This window comes from Perognathus longimembris, chromosome 3, assembly GCF_023159225.1.
Source record: "Perognathus longimembris pacificus isolate PPM17 chromosome 3, ASM2315922v1, whole genome shotgun sequence".
Classification (NCBI taxonomy): Eukaryota; Metazoa; Chordata; class Mammalia; order Rodentia; family Heteromyidae; genus Perognathus; species Perognathus longimembris.
The window spans coordinates 44,495,044-44,521,792 of NC_063163.1; the positions used below are offsets into that span (position 1 = coordinate 44,495,044).

A 26,749-nucleotide genomic window follows, 5' to 3' on the forward strand; every position below is an offset into this window, starting at 1 on the left:
CTGAGCTACTGCCCCAACCCAAGATTCTCAAAGAACAGTTGAGACAAATACTTATAATTCATATTTTTCTTAGAAACTGCAATGTATGCTTACTGTGTACACTTACACAAAAGACTCTTGATTCTAAATGAATTATGCTTTTAAAAATATTAAGTTGTGACATTTCCCTCTATTGCCAAGGACTATTGCTAACCAATATCTATTTCTTGGAATAAACAAAAAGAAATGGTAAAAAGTAATTATTGACATCTCTAAACTCATGCAAAATACCTGATTTTCAACACAGCTTTATGGACATGGATATATTTCCCATCAATTCGAAACTTCAGATCAGCAGTTTCTGGGCTATCAAATTCTTTCTTCAGTGACTCTGCAACTGTTAAAAAGTCTTCCTGCTCTGAAGGCAATGGGACACATTATTAACAGTGGTCAGACTGAAAGCGTGAAAGACTTTTGAACAATCAGCAGCAGCATGGTGCTCAATTTCCTTTGTTCCTGAGAGTTTATGCTTTAACAAACCAATTTCACAGCATCTTAATTAATATCTACAAACTATCAAACAAAATAAAACCCAGTATTTGAGAAAGCCAAATATATTAGTTAGACACAAGGAATGTTTGAAAACAAAAATCAGAGGAAACCCATGAGAACACAATCTCTCAAAATGTGAGTTGTTTTCTTCTAGCACTTTCTTCTAACACTAAAAATCTATCAAAATGGAGGCAAAGGGTAAAAGGCAAACCAATGCAACAGCAGTACTTACAAAACTATATGCTATAATCAAACTGTACAACTCATAAGGGTGGGGGGAGGGAATTGGAGAGGAGGAAAGGAAGGAGGAAAATGAGGGAGGAGGTAACAAGTTTGATAAGAAATGTACCCACTGCCTTACGTATGAAGCTGTAACCCCTCTGTACATCACTTGGACAATAAGTAAATCAATTTTTTATAAAAGAATCTATCAGTTTTCCTAGAAATGCTGCAGACATGTCTGCTCTGCTTTAAGGGGTAGCATGTTCAATTAAGGAAGCCCAATCAGGTTCTTAGAGAAACTTCCTAAGTATCTGAAATCCAAACAATATAACAATGAAACCCCACCCCATGTGTATAACTAATATAAGCTAATTTTTTTTATTTTTTTTTCTCAAATTTTTATTATCAAACTGACGTACAGAGAGGTTACAGTATCATACGTTGGGCATTGGATACATTTCTTGTACTGTTTGTTGCCTTGTCCCTCATGCCCCCATCCCTTCCCCCCTTTCCCTCCCCCCCAGGTGTTCAGTTCACTTACACCAAACAGTTTTGCAAGTATTGCTTTTGTAGTTATTTCTCTTTTTTTACCCTGTGTCTCTCGAATTTGGTATTCCCTTTGAATTTCCTACTTCCAATACCAGTAAACACGGTTTCCAATATACTCAGATAAGATTACAGAGATAGTGTAGGTACAAACATAGGAAGGTGATACAAAACATCATCAATAATAAAAACTACACATACACATAGGACGTTTATAAGCTAATTTTTAAGCCCTTTTTATCCTAAAAGTTAATAATCTTCTACTCTAGAAAACAGAGCAAATCTGCCCAGTAAGAGATCTAGAGGGAACAGCTTTAAAAGAATACACAGTCAGGGCTGAGGATATGGCCTAGTGTCAAGAATACACAGTCATATGACTGAATGAGAACCAATGGGTTTATGTAAGTAGAGCTGGTTATTCCAAATAAAGAAAAGGCTCGAATGAATTCATGAGACACTGTGTGTTCTTTACATATATGAGGAAAGGAAAAAAGCAGAAGGCAACTACCAGGAAAATAAACTCTGGAGGTCCTTCCTGAGCACTGAACAAAGCTAGTACAAAGATTTCTACTGTACCTGAACTGAGCTGGGAAATGCAATTTACCTGAGAACTATGATTTAACTGAAGAGCTCACCTGTCCCAAACCAGAAGGACCCATGCCACTTGTGGTCTGTCACCAGGGCAACTCTACAGGAGGGACTTGGCACTACAACCTAGGCAGGAACTCAACAAACAAACAGGAAGTGTCACTCCCCCCAGTCTTGAAGCCTCACCCTATAATCCTCTCACACTCCCACTATGCAAAACTCCTGGAAGTGCAGCAAAACTAGAAAGTTCTCAAAAAATCAGCCTTGCACTGCTCTGTAGTCTGATCACTTCAGGACAAAAGGAAAGAAATGAGTCAGATGGGCAGTGTGTTGAGTGGCACAGATAACCTCCTCACCCATCCAAAACATGAGTGCTCCTCAGAACCTCTACCTCCACATCTAGTCACAGGGTGGAAATGGCCTTTTGCCTTTGCTTGTTTCTGGTGGCAAGTGCAAGACCTATTCACAGAAATGCTCCTCAGACTTGTGAATTTTCCAATTAGTCTTATTCCTAACACTTAGAGCTAAGATCCAAGCAAGAAAAAAGAAAAAGAAAAAGAAAACACTTATGATGACATTTAGTTCCTGGAGGGGAAAAGAAGTCATCTAAACAATACAATTAGTAACCATGTTTTTCCAAACTTAACATTAAAAATTCCAGAAAGGCCGGGTACCAGTATTTCATATCTGTAACTCTAGCTACTGAGAAGACCTAATCTGAAACAGCAATTCTCGGCCAGCCTAGATAAAAAAGAAAAAAGTTCATCAAACTCTCATTTCAAACCATAAAAAACTGGATGAGGTGGTGTGCACCAGCCATTCCAGCTATAACAATAAGTATGAAGAGCAGGATTAAAGTTTAGGCAGGCCAGGCTACTCTATCTCAAAAGTAGCCAAACAAAAAAGTATTCAGATGTATTTGTAATCCTAACTACTCAGGAGGAGATCTGAGATCTGAGGATTGCAGTTCAAAGCCTGCCCAGGCAAGAAAGTTTGTGAGACTCTCATGTCCAATTAACCAGCAAAAAGCCCAAAGTGGAGCTGTGGCTCAAGTGGCAGAGTGCCAGGCTTGAGCAAAAAAGAAACATAACCCTGGCCCTGAGTTCAAGCCCAAGTACTAGCACACATACACAGAAAATGTAACCAGAACAAACTAGTCACTGGTTAGGTCATGCTATAATCCAAACTACTCAGGAGGCTGAGGCCTGCATGATCATGGTTAGAAGTCAGCCTGGATACAAAGATCTGCAAGTCTATGTCCAACTGACCAGCAAAATACCTTACTAGAGGTATGACTCAAGTGGTCAAGTACCAGCAGTGAGCAAGAAAGCAAGGCCAGAGCACAAATCCCTGAGCTCAAGTCCTGTCACCAGTATGAAAAAATTAAAAGGGCTGGAAGCATGGCTCAAGCAGTAGAGCTCCTTACTAGAAAGTACAAAGATCTGAGTTAAAAACCTAAACCACCACCTGGACATTGTTCTGGAAAGCACTGTGCATTTTAAGATGCATATGAAAGGCTTGCCAAGGTTCTTGGAAGTTCAGGTAAGTAGTGTAAAGAAATCTAAGGTGGTTATCTGGGCACTAGTGGCTCATGCCTATAGACCTAACTACTCAGGAAGCTGAGACCTGGGAGATAATTCAAGACAACCTGGGCAGAAAAGTCCTCAAGACTCCATCTCAACAAAAAAAAAAAATGCCAGACTAGAGACATGACTTAAGTGGTAGAGTGCCAACCATGAATGAGCAAGAGAGCTGAGCAAAGAGTCCAAAAGCCTCCATACTAGCAATAAAGAAAAAAAAAATCTCAAGATGTTGTACAGATGTGCTTTAACATGCTACATATGTGTGATTATGGGAAAACGGTCCCACTAACCATAGTGTTCTAATTATATATATATATATACACACACACACATATACACACAAACACACACACGGTATTACAGCTGAAGAAGATGGCAAATGAGTTAAAAGGCCATGTTCATTTGGCTTCACTTCAAGTTTGACAGTAGCTGAACTCTTCTTCATGAATGGGGGTAGGAGGGGAGGTAGGTGAGAGCTTGGGGAATACAGGTTTTTCTTGTAGGGCTGGGTAAGTATTTTGTAATGTGAACGTAAATGCCACTGGGTTGTCCCTTTAACATAATATAAAACTAATCATTTAATCTCAATTAAAATAGAAGTACTTGGGGAAAAAGAATTCCATGAGAGTACATCATTACATACATATAAATCTCATTATTATTGGAGGAAAACTATTAAAGGAAATGAAGAATGAGACAGTCTAGAACCCAAAAGAGCCAAGAATATCTGGTTAGCTGCCAGAAGCACCCTCTGGGTAGAAGCAGCCCGAGCTTCTTACCTACAGACAGGAGGCGCCATGAGACAGCAGGGGTGGCAAAGCACGCAAACACATCATCTGTGCAGGAGAAGTGGGTGAGGTGAGGGAGGATGACCGACTGGCCCCGGCACTGGCCCCACATGTACACGTGTCCACCCTGGGTCTTGGCCGCAGACGTGTGGGTGGAGTGACAGGCTGCAATCTCTACTACCCTGAAAAATTTTGGGGGAAAACACTTTTATAAGAGAAGCCCCTCAATATATACCCCTTGCCAACTGAAATTTAAAAGTTTATGCTTAGAATATCTCAAAGCAGCCCAAGCCCAGAAATATTAGTGACCAAGTCCTAGCTACAAAAGCAAAACAGCAAGGAAACAATGCAGTGTCTTTCTTCCTGACAGCCTCACTTCTCACTTGGGCTCATTCTGAATTAAGAATGATGCATACTGGGCTGGGGATATAGCCTAGTGGCAAGAGTGCCTGCCTCGGATACACGAGGCCCTAGGTTCGATTCCCCAGCACCACATATACAGAAAACGGCCAGAAGCGGCGCTGTGGCTCAAGTGGCAGAGTGCTAGCCTTGAGCGGGAAGAAGCCAGGGACAGTGCTCAGGCCCTGAGTCCAAGGCCCAGGACTGGCCAAAAAAAAAAAAAAAAGAATGATGCATACTGGTAAGGAATACCAAAAGCAGACTGGAAAACAAAATCAATGAGGATAGTGGACACTGACAACATATCCTGACTATTCTGGGGGCTGAAACACTAGTTTAAAAAAGGTTATTCCTGGGCTGGGAATATGGCCTGGTGGTAAAGTGCTCGCCTCGTATACATGAAGCCCTGAGTTCAATTCCTCAGCACCACATATATAGAAAAAAGCCAGAAGTGGCGCTGTGGCTAAAAAGGTAGAGTGCTAGCCTTGAGCAAAAAAGAAGCCAGGGACAGTGCTCAGGCCCTGAGTCCATGCCCCAGGACTGGCAACAAAAACAAAACAAATAAACAAATAAAAAACGTTATTCCTACCTTTAATAAAGCATTTCCTAGTTAAAGAAACAAAACCAAAAACAAAGATTTTTCTCTTCCCCACACAATGCTCATAAGCACTTGGATAAGAGTAATGGACTGTAATAATGCTGGCGGCCCATTTCTGTAATCCTAGATAGGAGGTTGAGATCTGAGAATCAAGATTCCAAGCCAGCCTGGACAGGAATGTCTGTGAGACTCTTATCTCCAATTAACCACAAAAAAGCCAGACATTGAGCTACAACTCAAGAGTACCAGCCTTGAGAGGAAAAGCTAATAGGAGTGCCCTAGCTCTGAACTCAAGTCTCAGTACTGGCACACACACACACACACACACACAAATAAACGGACTCTGATGTCCAAAAGTACATTAGGCCAAACCACTTTATCAGTAGGTTCTTAGAAGAATCCAATAAACAGCACTCAGTGGACAGGGCTAAGGGCATGTAGCTCAAGAAGTTGGGCCCATGCCTAGCAAGCTCAAAGCCTAGAGTTAAAATTCCAGTACTACCAAAAGGAAAAAAGAAAGACTCAAGTGGACAAAACCTCACAATGTGGTGGCTGGGAATATAGCCTAGTGGCAGAGCACTCGCCTTGTATACATGATTCCTCAGCACCATACACATAGAAAAGGCCAGAAAAGGCGCTGTGGGTCAAGTGGCAGAGTGATAGCCTTGAGCCAAAAGAAGCCAGGGACAGTGCTCAGGCCCTGAGTCCAAGTGCAACAACTAGCAAAAAGAAACAAAAAAACCACCACCAACTACTCAGAATGTGGTTCAATAAACATTAAGCATCTATTCCAGTAGTACACATTAAATCAAATCAATATTTAAACAGATGGTGTCCTTTAACAGATTTTAATTATTCAAAAGTTGGCTAAAATGAAGTACTGCTACACTTTTTTTAGCAATGCAATTCTTTATTAATTTTTCTTTTTAAAAGAGAAGCATGTTTTGTAAAGCAGCACGTATAAAATGAGTATATATTTTGAGATTCCTCAATTATGTTTTGATTTCTTTGACATGTTAGATTATCAAAATATCAACTACACTGCATACTAGTTACTGAAGACAAGCCAGGTTATAATATTTTATCATACCATACTCTGAGTCTCAGAAGAGCCACAGACTTGACTTCCCTATTCAGTGGTCAACACCAAGTCTGACAGAATTACATTAAGATGCAGGCATTTATCAATACCAATGGCTACTTCAGAAAGCTGCATGAGAACCTTATCTTCATGTTGGTTCTGGCTGGTATTCAAAACTATCTTGTTCTAAATGAGAATATTAATAAACAGAAAAGTCACAAGGCCAACCACCACAGCTCTGCCACATACAGTTCCAAGGCTACATCGCATACACGGTTCTGAGACAGGACATAGCCAAGTTACCTTTCTTTCTCCACCATGATGTGTACTGGGCTTAGCAGATTATTTTTATTGCCAGTTCCCAGCTGCCCGTACGTGTTAGCTCCCCAGGCATAGAGCAAGCCCTCATCTGTTAGTGCTAGTGTATGTGCATAGCCACAGACGATCTGCAAGTAAAGGGAAATTGTTACCATACTAAGAAACAGGAAGGACAGAAACAACACCTGCTTAAAGATCATAGCCAGCCTCTGAGAATGCCAGGCCACAGCAGCAGTTTGGGCCTGGCATTTGTTGGCAATTGAGAAGCACTAGGGAAGCCCAACACTTACGCTGCTGGATTTCTCCATCAGTTGCTTTACCCTGTCAAGACTGATGTACAACATCATAAGCTTCCTTCTTGTGGGAATTTAAGGAATAACAAACTACTCAATATGGATGAGGAAGAACTAGGAATTGCCAGAAAGAATGATAAAAGAGTAACCTCCAAAATGTCTCCATGTCAAAGCAGGGAAGAGTGACAGGGTACAGCCAGTAAGACCATCACAATGTACCTGGTTCACACACACGCTGTGGAGAGCTGCCACCCTCACAGGAGTCAGCTGGTTGCCATTGTTTCCCAAGCCTAGCTGACCATTGCCATTGTAGCCCCAGCCATACACCTGAGAGGGAGAGAAGGGAGAGACAGGCTATGAGATCTGCTAATGAAGAGAAAATCCAGTCCTTCTAAACAAGTTACATGCTCCAACATCTGCATTTCACTCAATGTGGTCCTACAGTTTATCTCCAAAGAGATGTTCTAGAGTGGGGGTTGACAAGATTTGGCATCAATTCCTACTCCATGACTTACTAGCCTTGGGAAGTTTCTCATGTATGCATTATACATGAAAAAGTTATTGACAGCTATTAAGTAGCTACTGAACATTCAGACACAGAAAAGGACTATGTATTTAGTCAAAGTTTAGCAGGCGGATGCATGCACATTTTTTGCAGACTAAGAGGTACTAACAGAAAAATAATCAAGACACTACAGGAGCAATGAGGAGGAAGGAATTAGCTTATAGGAAGAAAGTTTAGGGAAGATTAAAGATCTGAACAGGGCTGAAGACTGACAGTGAAGGCACTTCAGGAAGAATTTGTCAAAGGGAGAGACAAGAGAGGGGCTGGCTGAACACATGGGCAAAGAATAGGGAGAAAAAAAAACTAGAAGGAAAGAGCTAGATGATAAAGTCATGAGGAAAAGTAGAATAATGCATCTGAGAATTTCCACTGAAATATTTCAAAATAAGAATAAATTTGCATTTTTAAAGATCACACTGGCTACCATAAGAAGGGTAGCAGGGACACAAAACACTGGAAGCAGAAAGATCATTTAGTATATGTTTCCCATCAGCACACAGTGAGCTCTAATGAGGCCCTGAGCCAGGAAGTAAAGGAACCAAAAGAGGGGGATAGATACAAAAAAGGTTTTCACAGAACTAAATGGTTCCCTCAGAGGCTGGAGTGAGGGGGGATCATATGCTGACAAACAGCAGTAGAGCTGGGAATGGGGCTTAGTGGTAGAGTGTTTGCCTAGCATGCATGAAGCCCTGGGTTCGATTCCTCAATACCACATAAATAGAAAAGGCCAGAAGTGGTGCTCTGCCTCAGGTGGTAGAGTGCTAGCCTTGAGCAAAAAAAAGCCAGGGACAGTGCTCAGGCCCTAAGTTTAAGCCCCAGGACTGGCCGAAAAACAAAGAAAAGAAAAGAAACAGCTAAAGAGCTGAAGTTTTGGAACAAATAGTGACTAAAGTTTTGGAACAAACTAGGAACAGACACACACACAAAAAGTCTAGCTCCCATCAGAAACCTAAGACTTGTAATGGCATTACACTCTTCCACAGAGAGATGTGCCCTGGGGCTTCTTAGGATAATGTGATGGGAACGGGGCATGGGCTTTAGGTCCTGGTGAGAGATAGTTAAAGGGACCTGTAGCCAAACTCTGAAGTATATGATAGGTATCAGCTTTTCTAGATGAAGCCACCAACATTTTTTTTCCACTAGTCTTGGGGCTAGAACTCAGGGTCTGGGTGCTGAGTTTTTTGCTCAAGGCTAGGCACTCTACCACGTAAGCCACAGCTCTACTTCCAGCTTGGGTAGTCTCACAGACTTTCCTGCCTATCTGGCTTCATATTGCAATTTTCAGATCTCAGTCTCCTGAGGAGCTAGGCTTATAGTATAAGCCACCAGTCCCTGGAAGACTACCAACATTTTTAATGGTACTCTCTTGACACCGAAATTCTAACCTGATAATTGATCCTACAGAAATACAGCAAGCAAACCAAGCAACAGTGGTTCATGCCTGTAATCCTAGCTACTCAGTAGGCTGAGATCTAAGGATTACGGTTAAAGACAACCTGGGCAGGAAAAGTTCATGAGACTTTTATCTCAAACTAACCACGAGAAAGTCAGAAGTGGTGCTGTGGCTCAAAGTAGTGACGAGCACTAGTTTTGAGCAAAAAGGAGCTCAGAGATGGCACCCAGTCCCTGAATTCAAGCCCCATGACCACCAACAAAAAAAGAAATACAGGCATAGATACACACAAAGTAATGGAAAATCAATGCAGTACTTCTTATGATAAAAATTATTAGTGATTGAAATGCCTGTTAGTGAAGCTCCAGATATGGGTGATGCACAGAAGCAGGCAGCATTCAGACCAGATACCACATGGGTAGTTGGTCTACTACTGCAGCACATGAAGACTAAGCACATACTGTACAAATTGAGCAGGGAGACAGATGGGTACACAATAGCAGAGAAAAACAGTAGTAATGTATTACTGCCCCTCTTCTGTTAATGTTTATAAAGAGGAGTTCAGAACTGACAACAATGGAGTAAAGATTCAATTTTTATGTTTCATTTGCCTTCCTTTGTTAAACTAACTTAAAATTATATGATTTTTTTAAATAAAGGAGTAAGAACACTGGAATAGAGGCTCTTAGGGGCGGGCAATCCCAAGGAATTCTGATCATCCAGAATGATAGCAGAATGGGTATTAAAAACTAAGTCCACATAGGTGGGCACAACACAGCATCCACAGAAATCTATGTGTATGTACTAAGAGATTAATAGATGGTAATGCATAGGTGGTGAGTGACCCATTTAAGTACTAGTTTCAACTAGAAATCATTTAATAGAAATAACCTTTAGCTCAAAGGTGGCTGATGGGGGTGGTTTTTAAAAGTTGCTAACAATCAGGACAACAAACTCTGCTCTAACAAGGTGCTTCCTCCTAGGAGCAAACATTTGAGATGTGGTAGCTAAATCCCACCAAGACTTTATGTCAGTTGACTTGAAAATGTGCAGTTGACCTTTCTATTGTTACAGAAAGGTGATACAGGATTCCTCAACCTATTAAATAACAAATCACCATAATCATTAGGTTATATGGGTCTTGAAAAACATCAAATTTAAACATAACAGAATCTTTCTTTGCAGATAAAGCTTGGAATTTCAAGGAGTCATTCTAAAGGAGAAATCTAAAGTCTAGATTTCATTTTACTCTAACCCTCAATCAAAAATCAGTTAGTTGGGCTGGGGATATAGCCTAGTGGCAAGAGTGCCTGCCTCGGATACACGAGGCCCTAGGTTCGATTCCCCAGCACCACATATACGGAAAACGGCCAGAAGCGGCGCTGTGGCTCAAGTGGCGGAGTGCTAGCCTTGAGCGGGAAGAAGCCAGGGACGGTGCTCAGGCCCTGCGTCCAAGGCCCAGGACTGGCCAAAAAAAAAAAAATCAGTTAGTTGTCAATAAAGCAGCCAAGAAAAAGGGGAGTAGAAGAGTGACAGGAATGGAGAGAACTCACCTCACCATTATCCAAAACAGCCATGGAGGAAGTCTGACCACAGGCAATGCCAACCACCCTCTTAATATGTAAACAATTTGTAACTTTTCTAGGAGTTGGTTGATTTGCTGTAGATCCTGATCCCACCTGGCCACAGTTGTTATAGCCCCAAGCAAATACCTACAAGAAAAAGGAAAGAGAAATTGAGTGCTTCTGATGTGCTAGTGCTGAATGATTTATACTATTCAATCTTTGTTATATTCTATAAAATGACACTGGGATAGGTCAAAGTGGCATCCTCTCTATAGATGGATAGATGAAACCAAAACAGTTCTAGGAACTGAAACAGTTTAGAATCTTACTTGTGGTTTCAGAGCTAATTAGTAGGACAAGTGAAACTGGAGTCCAGACATCTCACTATATACTTAACTCATACTTACCTGACCACATGGTACCTTGATAATTAGGGCAACTATATAGACACTTTCTTCAAGCATTAATAGCACAGAAGTATATGCCACACAGGTATAGATGCAAAATAATCTGCTCAATTCTTTGAGCACAAATACATTTTTCATGAAAATCTTTGTATACCAAACTGCATTTTCTTGCCTTAGCAATCAACAATACTGGGTATGACAGAGCTTTCCCTGAAGTAGTTCCTCATCATAATGTAGTAAGGCTTGCAAGTGTTAAGGAGACATCTGTCCCTACAGAAAAGACCCTAATTATTGGACTTTTCCTGGTGATACTTGTTCTGAGTTCTCATTTACTCTCTGTCAGCTTCAGACAGCAATCTTTCTCCAGTGCATCCCAAGCCTACTTTTCTCCCCTTATGTGCCACATTCTGGAAACCAGATTTTTAATACAGAGAGACAAAAAAAAAAACAAAACTCCAAGTTCTATTAAACTAGTATGGCCAAAGAAAAGAACTAAGAAGGGAGTATTGGAAGAAAATAAAATTTCCTCCAACACTAAGAGAACTTCTAACACCCCATTTCCCTCTACATGCCTGCAACAAGCACTCCTCATGTGTGTGTCTGGGTGTGTTGTGTGTGTTACACATATGCCAGTGTTAGCTAAAGAGTAGCCTTTTTTTTTGGGGGGGGAAGGGGGCACGCACTGTACATGTGCTGGTCCTGAACTCAGGGGCTAGGCACTATCTGTAAGCTTTTTCACAAAAGGATGGGCTCTACCACTTGAACCAAAACTCCACTTCCAGCTTTTACTGGTTTTACTGGAGATAAGAATCTCAAGGACTATGGTCTCCCTTATAGATAATAATTAGCACAGGTTTAGGCAAGTCACAGCAGAGGATCACGGGAGCCCAATAGCTATACCCTTATGAACACATAAGATAATGCTAAGTCAAATGAACTCCATGTTATGGAAACGAGTGTTATACCACAGTTGTAATTACTTTCAACGTACCATATGTAACTGTAACCTCTATTATTGATGATCTTCTTGTATCACTTTCCTGTGGTTGTACCTATACTATCTCTGTATCTTATCTGAGTATATTGGAAACCGAGTATACTGGTATTAGAACTAGGAACTTGGAAGGGAATACCAAAATTGAGAGACACAGGGTAAAAAAAGACAAACAACTACAAAAGCAATACTTGCAAAACTGTTTGGTGTAAATGAACTGAACAACTCATGGGGGAGGGGGGAAAGGGAAAGGGAAAGGGGGAGGGGGAAGGGGAATGAGGGACGAGGTAACAAACAGTACAAGAAATGTATCCAATGCCTAATGTATGAAACTGTAACCTCTCTGTAATTCAGTTTGATAATAAAAAATATATATATATTAAAAAAAAAGAATCTCAAGGACTTTCCTGGCTTTGAACTGCAATCCTCAGATTTCAGTCTCCTAAGGAGATAGGAGTGCAGGTGTGAGCCACTAACACACTATGGTTTTAGTTTTTTCAGACAGGACCTCACTCTGTAGCCAAACTTGCTTGGAACTCACTATATAGCTCACTGTCTCCTGTCTCCACCACCTGGGGACTGATATTATAGGAATGTGTGCCAAGGGTATACACTGGCTATGGTTAATTTTGACTACATAACACATGTAATGCTTGAGAAACTCATTGCATGTTCCCACAATGCTTTCAGTTACAAATGATGCCAAATACAAATATGATCACTGTTTTTCTTATTTTCAATCTTTTTTTTTGTGGTACTAGAGTTTGAACTTAGGGCTTCATGCTTTCTAGACAATTTCTCTTCCATTTGAGCCATACTCTCAGCCCAATTTCTTATTTGAAAGCAGTGGACTTCACAACAGCTGAAAAACAGGAGCAACTATGGGTTCATCTGAAGATGAGTGCATAAAAAAATGTGGCATTATATATACATACACATACAGTGGACTATTCAGCCTGAAGACACTAGCTAAGAGAAATAAACAGAAGGTAGAACGTGGTTACCAGGAGCTGTTTGACAGTCAACTTTACAAGATGAAATGAGTTTTCTCAGTAGATGGTGGTAAAAGTTGGGTATAACCTAAATGTATAACCTAGTTGTGTACAACCTAAATGAACTAAAATTTTACTTAATAAGAGTAAGATGGTATTTTTTTACAATTAAAAATAAAAGCAGTGTACTTACCTCTCCATCAGCTGCCAAAGCCATTGAATGATGTGAGCCACAAGCTACTTCAATCACCTGCTTGATCAAGAGATTGGTACAAACTTGTATGGGAGCAATGCCTTGATTGGTGGTCCCATTCCCCAGCTGGCTGTATCCATTGTGGCCCCAGGCGTAGACCACTCCCTCTATAGACATGAGCACACAGAGAAATCAGCTCCAAGAGAAAATTGTCTTCTGCAGACTTAGTGCAACTCATTCCACAACTTTCTCTCACAATGACCTCTCTTCTCTATAAAATAACTACTAATAGGATTCCAGGGACAGAAGGAAATATGAGAGAGAACAAATAGGAATGAAATCTTTAATCAAAGAACTTGGAACTCATACAGAATCAGTTTTGCAGTCAGAAGTCAAAGTATACATGTATCAACATTTTACTTTCTACACTGAAATTTTTTTCAAGAAGGCAAAAGCAACTATTTTTAATGCCTATTAAAAGAGACTGTTAGAGAGTGCCTACAATTCAATGAAAATGAAAATACATCACAAAGGAACCTCTGTGACACAGCAAAAGCAGTGCTGAGGGGCAAGTTCATTGCCCTTAGCTCACACATCAAGAAAACAGAAGCAGCTCAAGTAAACAACCTCATGATGCAATTAAAATTTCTAGAACACCAAGAAAAATTTAAATCCAAAGCTACTAGAAGAGAGGTGACAAAGATTAAGGTAGAAATGAAATAGAAACTAAAAACAACTATACAACAAATAAAACAAAAAGTTGGTTTTTGGGCTAGGAATATGGCCTAGTGGCAAGAGTGCTTGCCTCGTATACATGAAGCCCTGGGTTCAATTCCCAAGCACCACATATATAGAAAATAGCCAGAAGTGGCGCTATGGCTCAAGTGGCAGAGTGCTAGTCTTGAGCAAAAAGAAGCCAGGGACAGTGCTCAGGCCCTGAGTCCAAGCTCTAGGACTGGCAAAAAAAAAAAAAAAAAAAAAAGTTTCTGAGAAAATTAATAAAATTGACAGACCTCTTGCAAGACTAACAAAAAGAGAAAAGAGGGCTGGGAATCTGGCCTAGTGGTGTGGCCTAGCATACATGAAGCCCTGGGTTCAACTCCATATCACCACATATACAGAAAAAGCTGGAAGTGTTGCTGTGGCTCAGGAGGTAGAGTGCTAGCCTTGAGCAAAAAGAAGCCAAGGAACACGAACACGAACACAAACACACACACACACACACACCCCACCCCACCCCACCCCACCCCCCACTTTCTCCACTCCTATTCAGTTTAGTTTTGGAATCCCTCGCCAGAGCAATAAGACAAGAAAATGACATTAAAGGGATCCACATAGGGAAAGAAGAATTCAAACTATCCCTATTTGCAGATGACATGATCTTATACCTGAAGGACCCAAAAAAACTCCACTCCAAAACTCCTAGAACTAATAAACCATTTTGGCAAAGTAACAGAATACAAAATTAATCCACAAACATCAGTAGTCTTCCTGTACACCAATAATATACAAGCAGAAAAGGAAATCATGGAAACAACACCATTTGCAATAGCTTAAAAAAGAATAAAATATGTAGGAATTAACCTAACCAAAGATGTAAAAGATCTATTTAGTGAAAACTATAAAAATCTAAAGAGAGAAATCAAAGAGGACACCAGGAAATGGAAAGACCTTCCATGCTGGTGGATAGGGAGAATCAATATTGTGAAAATGGTCATTTTACCAAAGATAATATACAATTTCAACGCAATCCCCATCAAAATCCCAACAACATTGATTGCTGAGATAGAGAAAACAATCCAAAAATTCATATGAACAACAAAAGACCTGGAATACCCAAAGCAATTATAGACAAAAGAAGCAGCCCAGGAGGTATCACAATGTCAGATTTCAAGCTTTATTACAGAGCCATAGTAACAAAAACAGCCTGATACTGGCACAAAAAACAGACCCACAGGCAAACGGAATAGGATAGAAGACCCAGAAATAAAACCACATACTTACAGTCAGCTGATATTTGACAAAGGAGCCAAAAACATACAATGGAAAAAAAACATAGCCTTGTTTCAAATCCTGTGCTGGGAAAACAGGGCAGCCACATACAGAAAACTCAAAGTGGGCCCTAGCCTGTCACCATGCACTAATATCAACTCAAAATGGATTGAAGACCTCAGCATCAGACCTGAAACTCAAACTACTGCAGGACACAGTAGGAGGAGACACTAGAACTTATAGGCATCTGCAGGAACTTTCTGAACAAAGTTCCAGGGACACAACAGATTGGAAACTAGACAAATGGGATTACATCAAAATAAAAAGTTTCTGCACAGTTAAAGACATAGCTACTAAACTAGAAAGACAGCCAACCAATTAGGAAAAGACCTTCACCAGCAATGGAACAGACAAAGGCCTAATATCCATCATCTACAGAGAGCTCAAGAAACTAATCCCTTCCAAATCTAATAAGCCAATCACTAAATGGGCAACGGAGCTAAAGAGACACTTCACAGAAGAAATAAAAATGGCAAGGAAACACATGAGGAAATCTTCAGTATCCCTGGCAGTACAGGAAATGCAAATAAAAACAATCCTGAGATACTACCTTACCCCAGTCAGAACGTCCTACGCTCTGAATTCAGGCAACAACAAATGCTGGAGGGGATGTGGAGAAAGAGAAACCCTACTGCAATGCTGGTGGGATTGTAAACTAGTACAACCACTCTGGAAAGCAGTCTGGAGGTTCCTCAAAAAACTCAGTATAGACATACCCTATGATCCAGCCATACCGCTCCTAGGCATACCTAGCAACAGGATCCAGGATATGACAAGGACACCTGCACCTCCATGTTCATGGCTGCACTGTTCACAATAACCAAGATATGGAAACAACCCAGATGCCCCACTACAGATGAATGGATTAAAAAACTGTGGTGTCTGGACACAATGGAATTCTACACAGCTATTAGAAATGATAAGGGCTGGGAATATGGCCTAGTGGCAAGAGTGCTTGCCTCCTACTCATGAAGCTCTCGGTTCGATTCCCCAGTGCCACATATATGGAAAACGGCCAGAAGGGGCACTGTGGCTCAGGTGGCAGAGTGCTAGCCTTGAGCATGAAGAAGCCAGGGACGGTGCTCAGGCCCTGAGTCCAAGGCCCAGGACTGGCCAAAAAAAAAAAAAAGAAAGAACTGATAATGGCATTCGCAGGGAAATGGAAAGGTCCAGAACAAATCTTGTTGAGCGAAACAAGCCTAGAACATAGAAAAAAACAGTGCATAGTCTCCCTAATACATGAATGTTAGAAATAAATGACAAAGAAAACAGGACCCAAGATACCAATTCACAGTGAGATCAAAAAAGGTCAGTCTTGGGAGAAAGGCACCAAAAAGTAAAACCCAAACACTAATTCATATGTATATAAATTAATATCCAGACTGAAAAGAACTCCAAAGATAAGGAAGCAAAGTCTTACAGAATTTAGAGGACCTATACTCTTTACCTCACATATGGTATAGTATACATGTGCACATCTGAGGGAAGCTGGGAGGAGGGCACAGAATGAATGGAAAATGGGGAAAAAATAGAGTAGAGGGGGCCCAACAGCTGCAATGGGCACTGATGAGAGCAAACTAAGCAACTCAAAGGCAGCGGGGAGGAGGGAAGAAATGAGAGAAAAAGAAGGAACAGATTACACTAAGCAAAAGGAAAGAAATGTACATATCACCAGACCTGGAAGGAATTGTTTTATTGTTAATAATCATAAGAGTTCATAAGCATTGTAGACTAGAATGACAATGTCCATCAAGGGGAAATTTTTTTTTTTTTTTTTTTTTTTTTTTTGGCTAGTCCTGGGGCTTGGACTCAGGGCCTGAGCACTCTCCCTGGCTTCTTTTGGCTCAAGGCTAGTACTCTGCCACTTGAGCCACAGCGCCACTTCTAGCCATTTTCTATATTTGTGGTGCTAGGGAATCAAACCCAAGGCTGCCCAGCCCTGGGAAGATTTTTTTTTTTAATGATGAAAGCAAGGGGGGAGGGTTGGGGGAGGGAAGGTAGGAGAAAAACCAGGAAGGGGCTAACAAGTATGACAAGAAATATATATGTATTCACTACCTTAAGTATGTAACTGTAACCCTTCTGTACACCATCTTGACAATAGAAAAAAAAAGAGAGAGACTGGCTTTTTAATGTGTGTAAAAGAATCTGGACAAAGCCAAGCACCGGTGGCTCATACCTATAATCTTAGCTACTCAGGAGGCTGAGATCTGAAAATGGAGGTTTGAAGCTAGCCTAGGAAGAAAAGTCTGTGAGATTCTGGTCTCCAATTACCCACCAAGAGGCTAGAAGTAGAGTTTGTGGCCCAAGTGGTAGAGCACTAGCCTTGAGGGGAAAAAAAAAAAGGAGCTCAGAGACAGTGCCCAGGCCTGAGTTCAAGCCCCAGGACTGGCTGGCATGCACACAAGCACATGTACACACATGAAATAAAATCTGGATGGGAGGCAATAATAATGATTTATAGTACTGTGATATCAGGAGGACTCTAAGACTGGGAATATTTCGATGGCTGGGGACTGGCATAATCAGGAAGCATCATCACTAACACTGAAAAGCATCATTAGTTCTTATAAGAGATGAACTTGGGAACAGCTAAATGGAAAAGTCAGAAGGTAGGGAGCACATAGAGCTTTCATGCCAACCCCCACTGTGTGTTTGCCAACCCCCACTGTGTGTTCACCAACCTCTGAAGTTCTTCTGCCTGGATCTTTCTTTTTAATGGACCTTGTCTTTGGGGACTCTTATGGACATTTTTTTTTTTTTTTTTTTTTGCCAGTCCTGGGGCTTAGACTCAGGGCCTGAGCACTGTCCCTGGCTTCTTTTTGCTCAAGGCTAGCACTCTGCCACTTGAGTCACAGCGCCACTTCTGGCCATTTTCTGTATATGTGGTGCTGGGGAATCGAACCCAGGGCTTCAAGTATACGAGGCAAGCGCTCTTGCCACTAGGCCATATCCCCAGCCCCTTTTGGGGACTCTTATAAGCAGTATCTTTTATTTCATGTCCTTTTGTTTTGTTTTGCCAGTCTTGGGGCTTGGACTCAGGGCCTGAGCACTGTCCCTGGCTTCTTTTTGCTCAAGGCTAAGCACTCTACCACTTGAGCCACAGCGCTACTTCTGGCTTTTTCTATATACATGGTGCTGAGGAATCGAAACCAGAGCTTCATGTATATGAGACAAGCATTCTACCACATCATATTCCCAGCCCTTGTTTCATGTCCTTTTTGAAGTATTGTCATTTCATGTATTTTGCCTGACTGCATATCAAGTAGGCTCCCCCAAATATATGATCTCTCTTTTCTACAGTTAAAATAAAAAGCATTCTGATCACAAAAGACCAGGTGACAAGATCCATCCAAAGAACCTGAACTGTGGCTGCCATGAATACTGTGTGACTCTAGCCTAGAAGAAAAAAGGGAGTTCCAATCCTGGCAGGAAGAGGCAAGACTGTGGTCATAAAACAAAGGCAGAGGTGACAACTGGCTGGGAAGTCTTTTCAAGCATTCCTGCTCAGTAATGATGGTGACTAAAACTGAGCAATACCATGGCCAGAGTGTAGCCTGGGCAAAGGCTCAGAGCCCTCAGGGATGACATTCTGGATCACCTAATTACAAAAGCCACTCTTGAAAAGTAATCTATTCACCCTCTCCTTTTTCTTGATGAAGCATCAGAAAGGTAACCCCATCACAAGATGGCTTTCAGGCACAAAATCCTGCAGAAGCCCTCATATTCAATACATCCCAGCTAGATACAGCATTCACTTCCCCAGCCCTTTTCTGTCTGTACTATTCACAGCAGATCAGGAACTATATCTCAGGATTATTTGAGGCTTAAGAGATGTGCAAAATTACCCAAAGATGTGACAACAAACTAAGGAAGTGTGGAGGGATTTTTTTTAATCCATCAGCTTCTGACCTTTAAGTATATCCAGGGTCTATTCTTTTCGTCTAGTCTTCATGGACTGGATACTACGTAGGAAAGGTGGCCAAACTGTTAATTTTATAAGTAATCTAATATTGCTTCAAAAGACAAGAATCTAGAAGCAGAAGATATGTATATAAAACATAGTATCATACCGACATTGAACTTCAAGGTAGAACTAGATGTTCAATTTGATCAAAATATTCCCCAAACAGCCTTTAGAAATGCTATATAACAAGCAACCCAGAAGACAGAGATTATTATAATTGTAGTTTGAGGGAAAAAGTTGAGACTCTATGCCAGTCAATAAGCTGGATATGATGGTACACATTTATACCCACTTTTTCACCTACTTTGCAAGAGTAGTTTTGTTACCATCTCAGCCTTCCATAAAAATGTGAGCCCTATCTGAACAATAAAGCAACAAGGACTTAGGCTATGGCTCCAGAACACCTGCCTACTAATCACAAGGCCCAGAGTTAAACCGGGTACGGCCGGGTACAGATGGTTCAAGCCTGCAATCCTAGCTACTCAGGAGGCTAAGATGTGAGGATCACATCTTAGTTTGAAGACAGCCTGGACAATAAAGTCCATGAGACACTTATCTCCAATTAATCACAGAAAAAAACTAAAAGCAGCCTTGAGCAAAAGAAGCCCAGGGACAGCACCTAGGCCCAGAGTTCTAGCCCACAACCAGCAAATAAAAAATCTTAGTACCTCAAAAAATAACGTGTGTGCACGCACGCGCGCGCGCGTGTGTGTGTGTAAAAATCTAAAATCCAACAGAAATGACAGTAAAAGGGGGGAAAAAAAGACATGAATACTCAGGACAACGAACAGAGGAGAAAACAGAACATGAGTGAAATCAACAAAACTTTGGAGGATGAAAAAGATAGATGTGATAATTTAATACTTTAATAAGCACCATTACATCTGCAAAGGGAGAAGCTTCCAGGAAGCCAATTCCAACCCCAGGATCCCAAGAAAACCCAGAGACTACAGGAGACCCAAATGCAGGCTGCAAATAAAAACAGAAGCAAGTCCTAATCATTTCCTTATGGAGCTAGACAATCCCTCCCAACACTGGCTGATCAAAGACCTATAGTACTTCCTGTAACTGTACTATATTCCTAAATTTCCCTTTGTTCAAACTCCCCTCTCTCTTCCTCATTTCAAACTACACTACAAAAAAAGCATGTCTTCTGGGCCAATTGGGAGAGACCCTGAGGCAGTAATGAAGTAGTGTTGTTCCAAGAGGAGAATTTAAAGTATCCTGCCTTGCCCTTGTTTAGCATCTAGGAGACAGATAGATCCTTCCATCCCCAGGCTGGGGAAACTGGAAAAGTCTATACAGAAGACCACATAATGACAGTGGGAGTGTCCCTCACAAAATCAGTACTGTCTCCCTACAAAGAAACTCAGAACTTGTGAGCCTCCTCCACAAACACAACTCCCAATATTCAGATCAGTGCATCTTGATTTTTTACCTGTGAACTGAGAGCCAAGGATAATCAGACTTTGAAGAAAGTAGTAACTGTTCAGGAAATCAGTGGGAAGGGAAAGGGCAAATGGAGAGAGTGAAGTGGGTAAATATATCAAAATAAACAAGTAGAGAGGGGAGATTTTAAAGAGAGTAATAGAGGGGGTGAATTTGGTCAAAGAATATTACATAAATATATGGGACCATCATAATGAAACCTCTTTGTATAATATATAACACAAAATTGAAAAAAAATTACCGAAAAAGAAAGAAGTCCAAAATTTGAAGAATTAATTCAAGCAGAAGTGAGGTAACCACTACATTATAATTAATACCAGTTAAGACTCCTGCTCAAGGACCAGCTCAGACCTGCTTTTTACAATTGAAGAAAGGTAACCTAGAGTGGATCTATACATCAGTTACCAGTACTCTGAATATTAATTAGCAAAGCATCACCCAATGAAGCTTGATCCCTAGTCCAGGCAGAGCTAGGGTGCAGTCAGTCTCCAAAAGGCTGATCTCCTAGATCATCAAACAAAATCCCTAGAACCTTGCAAAAGAGAACAAAAGCTAATGGGCTGAAAACTCAAAAGAAGTTAACACCTAAGGAACTTTCGGAATGCCAGTGGTTCATAGTGCAGAAACATTACCAAAGAAAACAAGTTTATTCTCCCTCAAAGACCTTAAGGAGATGGAGAAAAAGGACAAGAATCTATCCACCTGTATCTCCTGTAGCACATGAATGCCCAAGAATAAACTAAGATTTCTTGACTCAAGATTCAGAAACTACACAGAGGAAAGAAAACCAGTATTACTTCTTTATAAGAATATACCAAAGTTGCCTTGTGATCACAAATCCACTGAAACAACAGACTGGAAAAGATCACTTCCTTTGCTGTAAGCCAATCTTTTGCAAGTTTGCACATGTAGTCTAAAAACCTCCAAAAGTTTTATCTAATGTGCACAACATCCTGTGGCTATTCCACAGTTGCCTATGTGGTTAGCTTCTGGCTGCTTTGTGTACTTCGCTCAGAAATTAAGAAACCAGTAATCAGAAATTATTTACTTGAAAAAGCCTTGGGTTTTTTTCTCCCTTAGCTTGGAATTGCTCCATTTCCCACAAACGGAAAGATAGATAGATTGTTCCTTTTACCTTCAGTGCTAAGGAGAACATGGGGGCCACTCCCGTAACTAAGGCTTTTAATTTTCTTGCCACATAAGGCTTCCAGCTTCTTGGGTACAAGTGTGCTCTGGTTATCTCCAGTTCCTAGACAGTTACTATAGTTGAGTCCAAACACGAACACCTAGAAAACAAATCATTCTGGTACATCCTGACTCGAATTACATTAAAAGCTCCAATGAGTTGTCCACTCTGAAAATAACACACTCAAGTTCAATTTGATAGCATAGTAGGGTAACTGCTGATATTACTTAGCTTTCATAATACCAATCTATACTATGAAAAAATAGTATCAAATCAAGATGCCAAGAAAAGAAGTGTATCAAAGGCACAATCTTCCCAAATTTCAGCTTCTCTTTATGTGCTACCTTTTCTCTCCTTTGAATGCTATGATATGAAATCCATCTCCAAAATAAGCCACAAAACTTAAGTTCCAATTTCCAGATTCTTACCTCATCATCATCAGTGACATACAGTGCTTCATTGGCTGAAGTGCCAAAGACGCATGCTTTCCGAATAGATGAGATTTCCTGAGGTGAAAGCAGACTGAAGATTGGCCACTTTCCTACATCCACCATGACTCTGGCTTCAGTTTATTCCTTATAAACAAGCCATCTCTGCTATATCAAATAGATGCCAAGAAAAAATTAGTGTCCACAAAGCTAGCTTCTAAATAAATAAGTGCTAACAAAAATTAACTCTAGATTAAATTACCTACCTTTGGTTAAATGAGCCACTCTTTCCCCAGTAATGTGTCTAATACTTTCTATCTTCAGACCCTGGCTTTTCCTGAAACAAAAGCACAATATACTAGAACCAAGTCTTTGACTTGCCCACCTACTAGTTTGCCTTACCTGTTGTACACATATTAGCAGTTCATAAAGAGAAAACAGGTTACCTAGATGGAGCTGGGACCTCCTCAGGGACATTTACCTAGGGTATCCAGATAGTCAAAAAACTATTGCCTAAGATAGTCAGCTCTCATCTAGGAGTATGTATGTGTTAATGTGTGCATAAAAAGCAGAAGCACTATTTGTACCCTCCCACTTGTCTATCCCCATTCCCAAGTCAGTGAAACACTCCATTACTGAAATAACAGAGATATGATATTCCTCAGAAAGCCTAGAGAAGGCAAAGTTCTAAAAAACACTCACCTAAGATTTATAGGCTATTATGAAAGTATTTATTCTGGTTCTAATTTCTCTGACCACATTGTATACTGTATTTCAATTCACATCAAGAAAAGTTTATCATTAGAACAAAGACAATGCAATTTACCCCAATCTTGAGCACATGTTCAAAGAGCCCTGGGGGCTAAGTCATACTGAGCCTACACCTCAGTTCCTATCATCCAGAGACATTCCCCATCAGCACCTACTGGACAAGGAAGTTTGGTGCTCACCAGCCCCACACATCATACCACATATTCAATGTGGACTAAACACCATCAAATAAGGCTCTTTCCTGTCGCTACAGACAGACATTTCAAGCAATATTTGAGTGCTCTGTGCATGCATTGGTATGTCCATGGGTACACACAACCCATATGTCTTGTGTTTGTGTAGCAATGACTGAAAAAGGAAAAGGATTATGAAAGGGGGAACACACACACACACACACACACACACACACACACACACACACACACAGGTTCTGGTAGCTCACGTCTGTAATCCTATCTACTCAGGAGGCCAAGATTTGAGGATTACAGTTCAAAGCCAGCCCAGGCAGGAAAGTCCGTGATATTCTTAGCTCCAATTAAAACACCAGAAAACCAGAAGTGGCACTGTGGCTCAAGTGGAGCGCTAACCTTGAACTGAAGACGCAGCCAGGCCCAGAGTTCAAGCCCCAAGACTAACAAAAATGTGTGTGTTTTAAAAATTGTTTCAAAGCGGGGCTGGGGATATAGCCTAGTGGCAAGAGTGCCTGCCTCAGATGCACGAGGCCCTAGGTTCGATTCCCCAGCACCACATATACAGAAAGCGGCCAGAGGCGGCGCTGTGGCTCAAGTGGCAGAGTGCTAACCTTGAGTGGGAAGAAGCCAGGGACAGTGCTCGGGCCCTGAGTCCAAGGCCCAGGACTGGCCAAAAAAAAAAAAAAAAAAATTGTTTCAAAGGGTATATGAAAGTAATTTCCTCTCTAACTCTGGGAGAGTACTTGCTTAGCCTGTGGGAGGCCGTGAGTTCAATCCCTACTATTGCAAAAACCCTGTTAGTAATTGTGATCAATTGTGTAATTCCTTTCAGAGCTAGTATATACTCACATAACCATTGTATGTGTGCACACATGTGGACACATAAACGCAAGTAGAATTTCTTCCCCTTGCTTAATAGATCATGGAAATCATTCCAGTTTAGCACATGTAAAACTAACTTCCTTTCTTTCCAACAGTACGACAGAATTTCACTTTATCAATTTAACCATTTCCTTGTATGCTATTAAGAGGCATTTTACTTCTGGACTGTTTATGGCTCAAGGCTCAAATATTATATAAATTCCTATTCTATAAATAAATTTATAAATTTATAAAAACATAATTGCTGGATTAAAACCTAATAGCTATTTTAGCATTGGTAGCTATGTCAAACTATTTGCTAATATATATATATACACACACACATACATATCAATGTAGAACAGCACTTGTTTATCCTTGATTTAAAGTATTCTTTATAGCCAGATCCTGGTGGCTCACATTTATAATCACAGCTACTCAGGAGGCTGAGAACTGAAGAATCAAAGCTCAATACCAGCCCAGGCCAGCTTCAAGACTCCATCTCTTGCTGGGTGCTAGTGGCTTACAGCTTATACCTGTAATCCTAACTATGGCTCACTCCTGTAATTCTAACTACTCAAGAGGCAAAGACAGCAGTTCAAAGCCATGTCAGGTAGGAAATTCCATGAGACTAAACTCCAATTAATCACCAGAAAACCAGACGAGGAGCTGTTTATCAAGTAATAGGGCCAGCCATAAGGGAAAAGGCTAAAAGACAGAGCCTAGGCCCTGAGTACAAGATCCAGTACAAGCACCAAAAAAGAAAAAAGTCATACACCTCAATGGAGGACTAGATCAACAAAATGTGGTATACACACAACAAAATTCTACTCATCCATCAAAAAGGCTGGTATTGTACCCTTCACAAGGAAATGGGAAGACTTGGAAAGTGAAGTAAGCCAGACCCAGAGAAACACAGGTCGTATGGTTTTCCTAAAATGTGCCCATAAATTTACAAGTAAACACACTGGATGGTAAGCAAGGGGTTACAAATGAATTAACTGAAGTGTAATAGACTATAGAGGGGCACAAATAGTATAAGTCTTTAAAAAGACTAAATCAAAGCCCAACAGTACAGGAAAAGGATACTTGCAAGAAGGGAAGGTGGGCTAAGGGGAGTGAGGTAGAAGAATGAAAAGGGAAGGGGGAAAATGCAGGCAAGAATTCACTGTAAATACCACAGAATTGAGAAATATAAGGGAAGGAACGGTCAAAGGGGGGTGAAGATATTGAAGTGGTGACACAGATAAAGAAGCATTGTATACCAACTGATTTGTTAAGTGGCAAAAAAATACATAACCTAAAATTAAGATAGGGGAAAAGGATGGGTTGGGAGAGGTGGGTGAAAATGTTGAAAGGGGTGACATTGGGGGCTGGGAATATGGCCTAGTGGCAAGAGTGCTTGCCTCATATCCATGAAGCCCTGGGTTCGATTCCTCAGCACCACATATATAGAAAAGGCCAGAAGTGGCACTGTGGCTCAAGTGGCAGAGTGCTAGCCTTGAGCAAAAAGAGGCCAGGGACAGTGCTCAGGCCCTGAGTTCAAGATCCAGGAGCAGTAAAAAATAAAAAAAAGAAGAGTGACATTGGTCAAAATGTACAGTATTCAAAAACAGCTTCAATGAATGGCAACTCCTTTTTACAAATCAGAAAAACAAAAAGATTCTCTTCAAATGGCTTGTCTTGTGCCTCTCAAGAACAGATAAGGAAAGGAGACACCAACAATAAAATTGCCTATAAGCAGGTAGGTAAGGTTCAAGAAAACCTAGAGGCATATTTTCCTAGAACATAAACATCAAATTAGTCTTTAACATTTAAAACTCTGCATAATTAACCAAATAGAAGAATCACATCACTTTCAAATGTACAACACAAAGGTACATTACCATTCGAAACTATAAATTCCTGACATTACAGTTATTCCAAAACCACTCCTTGGAGCAGGTAAATCTTCCCTAAGGGCTCAGCAATCTACCAAAAGATTGGGGTAATTTTCATAATGGTTTACTACATGAGCTTTGTTTAACCAAGGCTAAATTATTTAAAGCTTCATTTTTACAAGGTGTTTCTCCAAAGACACATATTTTATAGTCAATAAAAAGCCAGCTCATCTATCTTACATGTGTACATCCATCATAAAAGAACAAAGAACTACCAACAGTCTGGTATGGCAGAAGGGACCCAGCATCCTAAGACTTGTATTTTATAGCACATTTACTTTTAGCTTTTAGCTTTACTTTTAACCAGTCAATGTGACTTTTTAAATGGTTATTGGATTTCATTAATTAATTACTATCTTTTCTTTATTGTCAAAGTGAAGTACAGAGGGGTTATAGTTTCATATGGAAGGCAGTGAGTACATTTCTTATCCAACTTGTTACCTCCTCCCTTTCCCCCCTCCTTCTTCCCCTCTCCCCCCTCCCCCCATGAGTTGTACAGTTGATTTACACCAAATGGTTTTATAAGTATTGCTTTTGGAATGGTTTGTCTTTTTATCCTTTGTCTCTTGATTTTGGCATTCCCTTTCCCTTCCCTAGTTCTAATACATGTACTAAGGGTACCAAGATCAAATGCAGTGATAACAGGGGTGAAACCGTGGTAAGGGAATATGAGAGAAAAAAAAGGGGGGTACTGTTTCACATGGCATGCTGAAAATAATTAAAACAATGATATACCACTTGTTTCTGTAACATGAAATTCATTTCACTTAGCATCACCTTATGTTTTCATATGGGCATAACTATTGGGCTATTGTGATCTTCTGCTATGACTAACCTAAACATGTATT

At 40.6% G+C, this 26,749-nt stretch overlaps 2 protein-coding genes across 7 annotated transcripts in view; one reads left to right on the top strand and one right to left on the bottom strand.

The window, feature by feature from the left end:
• The window catches only part of Phf11 (PHD finger protein 11), a 69,906-nt gene that overhangs the window by 42,156 nt on the left and 1,001 nt on the right, over nucleotides 1–26,749 (top strand). The window lies entirely within an intron of this gene.
• Rcbtb1 (RCC1 and BTB domain containing protein 1) overlaps nucleotides 1–26,749 on the bottom strand; it is a 49,591-nt gene that overhangs the window by 12,622 nt on the left and 10,220 nt on the right. The window contains exons 2-10 of one of the 6 annotated variants that reach the window (XM_048341397.1): nucleotides 22,405–22,476; nucleotides 22,139–22,306; nucleotides 21,660–21,810; nucleotides 13,057–13,223; nucleotides 10,459–10,617; nucleotides 7,167–7,274; nucleotides 6,640–6,782; nucleotides 4,250–4,440; nucleotides 271–397 (exon numbers count right to left, since the gene is read on the bottom strand). In XM_048341397.1, coding sequence (XP_048197354.1) covers nucleotides 271–397; nucleotides 4,250–4,440; nucleotides 6,640–6,782; nucleotides 7,167–7,274; nucleotides 10,459–10,617; nucleotides 13,057–13,223; nucleotides 21,660–21,810; nucleotides 22,139–22,264 — 1,172 coding nt within the window. In that variant the 5' untranslated portion in view covers nucleotides 22,265–22,306; nucleotides 22,405–22,476. Of the gene's footprint in view, nucleotides 1–270; nucleotides 398–4,249; nucleotides 4,441–6,639; nucleotides 6,783–7,166; nucleotides 7,275–10,458; nucleotides 10,618–13,056; nucleotides 13,224–21,659; nucleotides 21,811–22,138; nucleotides 22,307–22,404; nucleotides 23,317–26,749 lie in introns of those variants that run through there. The other 5 variants (XM_048341398.1, XM_048341399.1, XM_048341396.1 and 2 more) reach the window with 5 other exon arrangements.